The following is a 9561-nucleotide window of genomic DNA, read 5'->3' as shown; positions in this document are numbered from 1 at the left end:
TGGTGTAATTGATACATTGGTGTCAGTTATACTTGTCCAGATCCTCCATGTTCCTCACTATCAGTACTTTTGCCTCTTCTGGTGTCCCGTTTAGCTTAATGAAAATCTTACAGTTTGTTACCCATGTATGTTGTATTTTACCGTTCTTCTTCAGTTGCCTTGCCTTCCTCGCGATGTCTGCGTTTTTTCGTGTCAGATGCTCATTAATGAAAACGTCCGTGCCTTTCAGTTTGCGTCCTTGTTTCAGCAGTGCGACCTTGTTCTTCCGATTGACAAATCTCATAATGATGGCCGGTGTTCCAGATCTACTGGCGTTTAGATCAACTGGCGTTGGTCGAACAGGTGTGCGGCAGTCTTGCGTTTCAGGAGCTGCTACCGACAAACCAGCAAAAAAAACGCCAAATGTGTCATCTGTGACACTTGTGAGGTTGTCTCAAACACACTCCGTCAGTCTTGATGCTGTTGAACAACAAAATGTTTAAAATGTGGCGAGTTTACCTGGTGATATCCTCACGCGCGACGCGATCGCGAAAACAGCAAACAAGTAACACCACGCCGATGTTGTTCACAGGACAGCAAGAGTCAACGATCGGGAGACTCTTGTCGTCGTTATCGTTCCCCTCGCACGGTTTATTTCTCCGGTTTCAGCGTTTTTGCTTCACAACTACAGCGAGCAGTTTACTTTGTGCACTAACATGGAGTCGAGTCAACCAGCGCCACCTCTGGCCACGTGCCACAGCCTACAGCCAGATCAACCTGTGACACACATCTGCACCACATTTGAATTCGTGTCATGCACATTTGTACCTTTCAATTGTGTCTGTTTGTGCGTCATGCAAATAAACCTTTGAAATGAATGAAATGACACTAATATTTCACCAGTGTTGTAACATCACATGTCGTTAGCGCAGTCTGTCTGTGTCTTTTCTCTGCGAACAAACATGTTAGAGTTGGTTGTGATATACAGTCTGTATAAGTGTGGTCAATCTAATAAACATTTATAAGGAGATGGCAGTTACTGTGAATGTACAGCAGGTGATCAGTAATAAACAGTCAGACAATGACTCTGACAATCTCATTCAATCTTGCAGACTGAATGCACCTTCTGTGGAAAGTGGTACCACACAGTGTGTGTGGACTTCCCCTGTGCAGAAGGCGACTACAAATGTTGTACATGCTAAATAAACAGAAACAAATGATCCCTGTTGTCTTTGCTTACTGATTGTTTTTAGTGTTGACAATCCACATTGCTGCCATTGCATCTTTCAACATGTTTGTGGGTAGATTTGGATGTACCAGGGGTAAGTGCAGCCACTCAGCCTCTACTCAATGTGATCATAGCAGCAGGTGAAGATGTGTCACAAGTTAATCTAGTAATAGGCTATGGTACTTGGCCACAGGTGGCAGCAGTGGACTGACCTCCATTTGAAACTGCTCTAGCTGCTGTGTGATAGTGGATCTGCTACAAATTGAAGATCATAGGCAAGTTTTGGAAATGAACCCTTGTATTATGTTGAAGAACAAAAGAGTGACATTGATTTTGTTGCGGGTCATTCTGACCCGTACTGTGTAAATCCACTCAGAATTGTTCAAAAACTGCAATAAAACAATAGCAACTTTATTTCCCATCAGATAAACATGTAGAACACAGACATACAACAGTTAGACTTTCCATAACTATTTTAGGAACAATTTGGTTTTTCGTTCTTACAAACACATTTCTGTTGAACTTGCCCAACGTTCTCAGTTTTTCAATGCTCAACATTTTCAGTTTTGTCCACATGATGGACAGAATGTAACTGTGTATTTTCTGCAGATGTACTTCTTGCATTTCTCACAAAACGTGCTTGTTTTCAAACAGGAATCTTCCTAACTAAGATTTAAAACAAAAGATTTCTACGTCTCCTCCAGTCTCACAAACAGATGACAAACCAAGCGACACACCTGAGTCACTGACTTTATATATAACTACCAACTCTCCAGCCATGTTGATGGATTGCCTATATTGGCTGGAAATATTAATTTCCAGGGAAAGGACACAGGCAGATGATGCTTACAGGATGTGATGTGACAACACTAATGAAATATCGATGTGTCATATTTGTCCAAGGCGTATTTCATTGTTATGGGAAAAGAGAATATCAAAATCATGATGACCAATTGGAGTGGTGATTTCTATGACTTTGTGTATATAATTTGGAATTTTGTACAAATGTAGGCCAATAAGGAATATATGATATCATTTCATTCTTGTCAAAGGTTTATTTGCATGACGCACAAACAGACACAGTTGAAAGGTACAAATGTGCATGACACGAATTCAAACGTGGTGCAGATGTGTGTCACAGGTTGATCTGGCTGTAGGCTGTGGCACTTGGCCAGAGGTGGCGCTGGTTGACTCGAGTCCATGTTAGTGCACAAAGTAAACTGCTCGCTGTAGTTGTGAAGCAAAAACGCTGAATTCGGTGAAATAAACCGTGCGAGGGGAACGATGACGACGACAAGAGTCTCCCGATCGTTTACTCTTGCTGTCCTGTGAACAACATCGGCGTGGTGTTAATTGTTTGCTGTTTTCGCGATCGCGTCGCGCGTGAGGATATCACCAGGTAAACTCGCCACATTTTAAACATTTTGTTGTTCAACAGCATCAAGACTGACGGAGTGTGTTTGAGACAACCTCACAAGTGTCACAGATGACACATTTGGCGTTTTTTTTGCTGGTTTGTCGGTAGCAGCTCCTGAAACGCAAGACTGCCGCACACCTGTTCGACCAACGCCAGTTGATCTAAACTCCAGTAGATCTGGAACACCGGCGGTCTGTCACTCCTCCTGGGCAGTGAGTGACATGCTTCTATGTGCTCCAGGTCCATCTCTATCCCCTTGCTTTGGAGGAAGGACGCCACCTGTTGCTCTACCGAGCGGGTCTCCTCGTCGCTGGGCTCCCCGACGTTCCCGGCCACCGCGCGCGCGTACGAGCGCGGCTTGATTTTAATACCGCTGATGACCACGTCGTTCGTACGGGTGTACTGCTCCAGCTCATCCACCCGCCGCTCGAGATCCATGATCCGTCTGTCCTTCTCGGCATTTTGGAGGCGTAGCTGTTTTACCTCCTCCAGAAGCCCCAGAAGCAGCTCCTGCTGTGCCCTGACTGCGGCCACGTCTCCGCACAGCGCTCCGAGGGAGGTTTTAATGTCCTCAACCTCCTCTGGTGTCAATGTTCACATTGACAAGTCAAAAATAGCTTCAAGGGAAGACAGTTACGTTCAGGCCATCAGTCAGGACCAACATATTTAAGGAGTAATGCAGAAAAATAAGAGAATGAATAAAACCACCTGAGGTTACTGTTTTATCGTCTGTAAGATTCTGTTTTCTGTAATAAATAAGTCAAATATTTGGTTAAATATAATACAAGTGAATGTGTTTGATTTCTTTTTTGTTCAGAGCGGATTTTACCACGCGATGTTCAGTTAATAGGAGCTGCTTTTGTCTTTTAAATGTTTCATTTCACTTTCATTGATGTATAAATGTGTTAATGTTTACACACACGCGCGCACACACGCGCCTCGTCTCCTCTGCTGCCCCCTGCAGGCACCAGGAAGCCTCTGCTGAGCCTCCTGCAGCTCAACGTCAAGGTCATCACATTCACCACACCCAACACCGGAAATGCACTTTCATAATTAAATTCCTCTCATTCGTTAAACTATTTGACAAGTTACCTGAACATCTTTGCAATTTCCCGTTGCACTGAATTATCGATTAACTATATGATCAGCCTGTAATTGAGTCCAATCGATATTATACTCAGTCTGTTATAGCGCATGGTCTACTTTGTTCTTTAATGACCAAAAACATCATAAACGGCACCTTTAGTGTATTATTTTGAAAGTCCAGGCCGGAACCTCACCTATATCATGTTCTAACCTGACTCAGGTCGATGCTCGGGTGGTGCTGAGGACATCCTGATGGCTGAATGATGGAGTCCGTGCTGCCGTTCCCGTCGGTTTAAGACACCCCGCTCAGGAACACCACCTTTATTCAACTCCATCAGCTCACTCCCGCCCAGGTAACGTCGCGTGACTCTAAGCGGGTTTTATCAGTGCGGTCATCAGTGTCACCTGCAGAGAGACGCGCGTGTCGTTATGGTGATAGGAACCAACAAACGCGAGGACGTAAAGAAGGATGCTGATGCTCGCGTTGGTTTCTGTTAATATGGAGTTAGATTCTTTTTTGTGACCACCGTGGAAATGATGCCACCTGCACACACCTGCAGGAATAAGAGACTGTTTTGGACAATTAACTGTCGTCATTTCCGCCTTTCTGCCTCGACAGTAAACATGGGAGAGCAGAGGTCACATCCTCCAGGCTGTCACATACATCACCAGTCAACTTAAAACAGGTCCCAGCACTGTCTATGATAATGTAATGTAATATGTTGCAGGATGATAGCAGGTATAGTCGACTTGAAACAGTTTTTAAATTAGTTGTAACTGATTATTTTTGAACTGTGATAAATTATTGTTGTTTATATTCACGTATTCATTGTATTAACAAAATAAAGAGGAAATAACACAATAATATTACAGTTATATAATAAAGATCTAACATGGCTCACGTGCACGTACACGCACATGTTTGCAGTTTTTATTGTTTTATTTTGTTATTTAATTGAGTTGTTTTACTATTTTTATCTTTTTAGTTTTTATTTTATTATTATGTTACTGTTGTGTTTTTTGTTTACGTTTAATTTAAATGTCTTTGGGATGTCAGAGATGCATCTCGTCAGTAACAGGAAGTAGAGAATCTCCTTCAAACGGCTTACTCACCAAAAGTCCAAAGTTCAGAAGATTATTGACAAATTTCTTTTACAGTATTTATGAATTCATCATTTTTGCCTCACTTAAGAATTATATGCTGTAAATCTGCTGTTTTCTTGGTGTTGATGACGAACCTTTCGCAGCTGTATTTATGTTTAAGTTGTATTTTTCACGTGCGCAGCGTCATGTTGGCCAGGAAGGGCCTCCTGCCGGACGGCTTCCTGCTGACCCGGCTGGCGGAGGACCAGAACCAGCCAAACCGCAGCCGTTCGAGGTCTCAGAGAGCCCGCTTCATCACCAAGACCGGATCCTGTAACGTGGCTCACAAGAACATCAGGGAACAGGTAGAGCAGCGAGTGTTTGGTTATGATGCGGTTCAGCATGCAATGAAAGCTTCAGATGTGCAGGACTTTTCTGTTTGCTGCTCTGTGGCAGAATGTAGATAAAAAGCTACAGCGGATGGAGGGCGGAGCGTCTGGGAGCTCCACTGCGTTTTTATCTGTTAAACATCCTTTTACTTTGATAAGCCGGAATCCAGAATAAGTTAAATGTTGTTACGGGCGATGGGAAGAAAAGGTCCAGGGGTAGAACGAGGAAAAAGAGAGGACGGTTTGCTGACGGGAGGCTTTGTGGTGTGGTTCAGGGTCGTTTCCTGCAGGACGTTTTCACCACCATGGTGGACCTGAAGTGGCAGCACTCCCTCCTCATCTTCACCTCTGCCTTCCTCTGCTCCTGGATGCTCTTCGCTATGATCTGGTGGCTCCTCGCCTTCGCTCACGGAGACCTGGAGCCCCGCGACCCCAACGGCGAGCCGGGCCCAGTCCCCTGCGTCACAGCCATCCACTCCTTCACCTCTGCCTTCCTCTTCTCCATTGAAGTCCAGGTGAGAGTTGCTTCCTGCTGATGCGGGTGTAGACTTCTGTCTTGTGGTAATCCTGGATGTTTCCCGTCTAGGTGACCATCGGTTTTGGTGGCAGGATGGTGACGGAGGAGTGTCCGCTGGCCATCACCGTGTTGATCATTCAGAACATTTTGGGGCTGATCATCAACGCCGTGATGCTCGGCTGCGTGTTCATGAAGACGGCGCAGGCCAACCGGCGAGCAGAAACACTCATCTTCTCCAAAAACGCCGTCATCGCTCCTCGAAATGGCCGCCCCACTTTCATGTTCAGAGTGGGAGATCTGAGGAAGAGCATGATCATCTCAGCCACCGTCCAGCTGCAGGTGACCTACAACTTCACCTGAGCTCCACATCACGCATACAAAACAAAACAGCCCCAGTAATGCAAACCAATCCTGAAGATACAGACACAAAACTGAAATCTTCTCTTCAGGTGATCCGGCGGACGGTGACGTCAGAAGGCGAGGTGATCCCCGTGTGCCAGCTGGACATCCAGGTGGAGAACCCCCTCAGGAGTAACGGCATCTTCCTGGTGTCTCCCCTGATCATCAGCCACACCATGGAGCGAGGGAGTCCTCTCTACGAGCTGTCTGCCCAGTCACTGGCCTCCGAGGACCTGGAGATCATCGTCATCCTGGAAGGTGAGATCTTTACCTTCCTTTATATCATCCACCCACTGTTATCATCTTCACTGCCAACACAGAGCAGCTACCTGAACATTGCTCCAACAGAGGTCCATCATCTTGTTAATAACTTTACCTCCTGTCACTGCGTACGACTCTGGATACTGTAGCTCTGGTGAAAAATAGACTTAAATCAGAAGTACCTGACTCCGTGGTATAATTCTCAAACACGTAGCGTAAAGCAGACGACTCGTTAGTTTCAGTCAGGTTTCAGAGCTCATCACAGCACAGAAACAGCTTTAGTGAAGGTTACAAATGATCTTCTTATGGCCTCTGACAGTGGACTCATCTCTGTGCTTGTCCTGCTAGACCTCAGTGCAGCGTTCGATACTGTCGACCATAATATCCTATTAGAGCGATTAGAACATGCTGTAGGTATTACAGGTACTGTGCTGCAGTGGTTTGTATCATATCTATCTAATAGACTCCAGTTTGTGCATGTAAATGGAGAGTCCTCTTCACACACTGAGGTTAATTATGGAGTTCCACAGGGTTCAGTGCTAGGACCAATTCTGTTTACATTATACATGCTTCCCTTAGGCAGCATCATTAGAAGACATAGCATACATTTACACTGCTATGCAGATGACACCCAGCTCTATCTGTCCATGAAGCCAGATAACACACACCAATGAGTTAAACTGCAGGAATGTCTTAAAGACATAAAGACCTGGATGGCTGCTAACTTTCTGCTTCTTAATTCAGATCAAACTGAGGTTATTGTACTCGGCCCTGAAAAGCCTAGAAATATGGTATCTAACCAGATTCTTCCTCTGGATGGCATTACCTTGGCCTCCAGTAACGCTGTGAGGAACCTTGGAGTCATTTTTGACCAGGACATGTCCTTCAACGCACATATTAAACAAATATGTAAGACTGCTTTCTTCCATTTGTGCAACATCTCTAAAGTTAGAAATATCCTGTTGTTATGATTTGAATTGAACTTTATAAAGAGTCCTGCAGGCGCCTGCAGCTGTAAAGCGACACTGAATGAATAAAACTTCTGGACTGCATTACAAACAGGTTTTTGACCTTTAACCTTATATCTCCATGCACCCTCTATTTCTTCTTTAAGGTGTGGTGGAGACGACGGGGATCACCATGCAGGCGCGGACCTCCTATATACCCGAGGAGATTCTGTGGGGGAGGCGCTTCGTCTCCATCATCACGGAGGAGGACAGCAGGTACTGTGTCGACTACTCCAAGTTCGGAAACACGGTTCCCGTGCGGATGTCGTCTCTCAGCGCCAAGGAGCTCAACCAAACCAGAGGAGTCCAGGAAGGAGGGTCCGACGTCCAGCTGCAGGGATGGGGGCTGGTTCGAGCCGGCAGAGGGGGGTTCCGCAGAGGAGGGCGGGCCTACGACAGCTCCACGCCTCAGCCCTGGTACGCCCAGTCAGATAAAGCAGAGAAGGAGGTGGAGCAGAAAGGACAGAAAAAGACAGTCCAGTTGGAGGTGATCGGACGGCAGATCGAAGAGGACGCGCTCGGAGAGCTAAGCGACTGAACACAGCGCCCGCTGCTGCACACCCAGGTGAACTGCAGTCATGTGCCTGTTAAAGCAGCGGTCCCCAACCTTATTTGCGTCATGGACCGGTTTATGCCCGACAATATTTTCACGGACCGGCCTTTAAGGTGTCGCGGATAAATACAACAAAATAAAACTAGTACTGAAAAAAAGAAGATTTATTCATAACACTCGTGAAAAGACCCAGGAACACCGAGTAAACGATAAAAACGATAACAAAATAACACTGAAAACCGATAAAAACCCTGAAAACCAGACATTTCACACCTGAGCCTCTACTCTCGCGGCCCGGTACCAAACGACTCACGGACCGGTACCGAGGCCCGGGGGTTGGGGACCGCTGTGTTAAAGGATGCCGATCTCCCACAATGCAGTGCACAAAGGTTTCTCAGAGCTGGAAAACATTAAATATTTGTGTAGAAGACAGAAATGAACATTATTTTAAAAACACTGAATGTTATAGATGGAACACATGCTGTCGAAGCTCCTGTTAGTGATATTACGCATTAGAAATGTACGTTTACCGCATACAACAGACACAGGAAACTGACCACAACATGGTTTTTGTGTCCATCGTGTTCATGCTGACTATTTTAATAGACTTAACCCTGCTGAGATTTTAGGACACACTTAGCTTGTTGTCTCCTTTCATGTCCTCGTGCTTGTCTCCTCCTTTAGTTCTAAATGATTTAACAGTCACATTAAACCCTGTGTGTGTGTAAGTACTGTACACTGTAGACAAAGACACTCCCGTGAGTGCTGAGGTTTGTAGCACATCTCCTGCTGCTTTAGATCTCTTCTGTAGGGCTTGGATATGTATTTCAATATTTGTGATGTTTAATAAATATGTTTTTTTATCATCCTTTTTGTGCTGTCTGTGACCCACAAGCTGGATTTAAAGTGCAGGTCAAGCTTTATTTTGAAAGGATTTCAGGGCAGATTCCAGGTCCTTCCTGTGAAGAAATAACCGCTTTGTCTTAAGATATCATCTGAGACTCGTGTTGAGCTGGGCTTTCAGTTAGTGTAATACCACTCTGTAACACTAGATGGTGCAATAGACCAGTGAGACAGCAGCACACACGATGCATGATGGAAGGTTCAGAGTACGAAGGGAAATTATTCATTTAATACTTACAAACGAAGTGATTTGTATGTACTCACGTTTGTGCTCCGACCCTCACATGAATATATACGTGTATATATGTGATCTACTCCACGACAGAAGTAATCAGTGAGATGCTGTAAGATGAAACCGCAAGGAGCAGAACCCTCCACGGAGAAGGAGACTACTCCAAGATCAAGGTAGCACAGAGGAAAAGTAGCCGACTATCGAATTTGGAGAAAGGTGCGATGTAGGAGGTGCCTACGCAGTACAGCAAGCAGCAGCGGTTTTTGATACGGGCGGTTGCCCGGGGCGGCATCGTGGTCGAGACGACGAGGCTCCAGCTACAGCAAGTAAACAAACAATAAATATAAGAGGAGTAAGAAAATAAATCGACACTTTAGGACTCGGGGTAAAGGATCAATAACAATTTAAAATTATAATTTACAGTTCGATGATTTAAAGTCTCACACAACCCGTTGAAAGGGGCGGGGCCTGCTGCTTCCAGATAGAGCACATTTCATTTATAATGAT

At 45.2% G+C, this 9561-nt stretch overlaps 1 protein-coding gene across 1 annotated transcript; it reads left to right on the top strand.

Annotated features, from left to right (window-relative positions):
• Positions 1-3930: 3930 nt before the first annotated feature.
• kcnj11l (potassium inwardly rectifying channel subfamily J member 11, like) lies at positions 3931-8727 on the top strand. Its single transcript, XM_080875994.1, has 6 exons — positions 3931-4063; positions 4996-5158; positions 5458-5697; positions 5769-6038; positions 6149-6356; positions 7474-8727. Exons 2-6 carry the CDS (start codon positions 5000-5002, stop codon positions 7902-7904), a joined length of 1308 nt encoding a protein of 435 aa, XP_080732120.1. The 5' UTR covers positions 3931-4063; positions 4996-4999; the 3' UTR covers positions 7905-8727.
• Positions 8728-9561: the final 834 nt, after the last annotated feature.

The sequence above is a fragment of the Rhamphochromis sp. 'chilingali' genome, assembly GCF_963969265.1.
Source record: "Rhamphochromis sp. 'chilingali' genome assembly, chromosome: 2".
NCBI classification, from domain to species: Eukaryota; Metazoa; Chordata; class Actinopteri; order Cichliformes; family Cichlidae; genus Rhamphochromis; species Rhamphochromis sp. 'chilingali'.
Note: the sequence above shows the minus strand (reverse complement) of the source record. Positions and strands in the feature narration are given on the sequence as shown.

Coding starts and splice junctions, on each gene's coding strand:
- kcnj11l (XM_080875994.1), top strand. CDS start 5,000: ATGTTGGCCAGGAAGGGCCTCCTGCCGGACGGCTTCCTGCTGACCCGG. Junction 5,159..5,457: donor ACAAGAACATCAGGGAACAG/GTAGAGCAGCGA, acceptor GGTGTGGTTCAG/GGTCGTTTCCTGCAGGACGT. Junction 5,698..5,768: donor TCTTCTCCATTGAAGTCCAG/GTGAGAGTTGCT, acceptor TTTCCCGTCTAG/GTGACCATCGGTTTTGGTGG.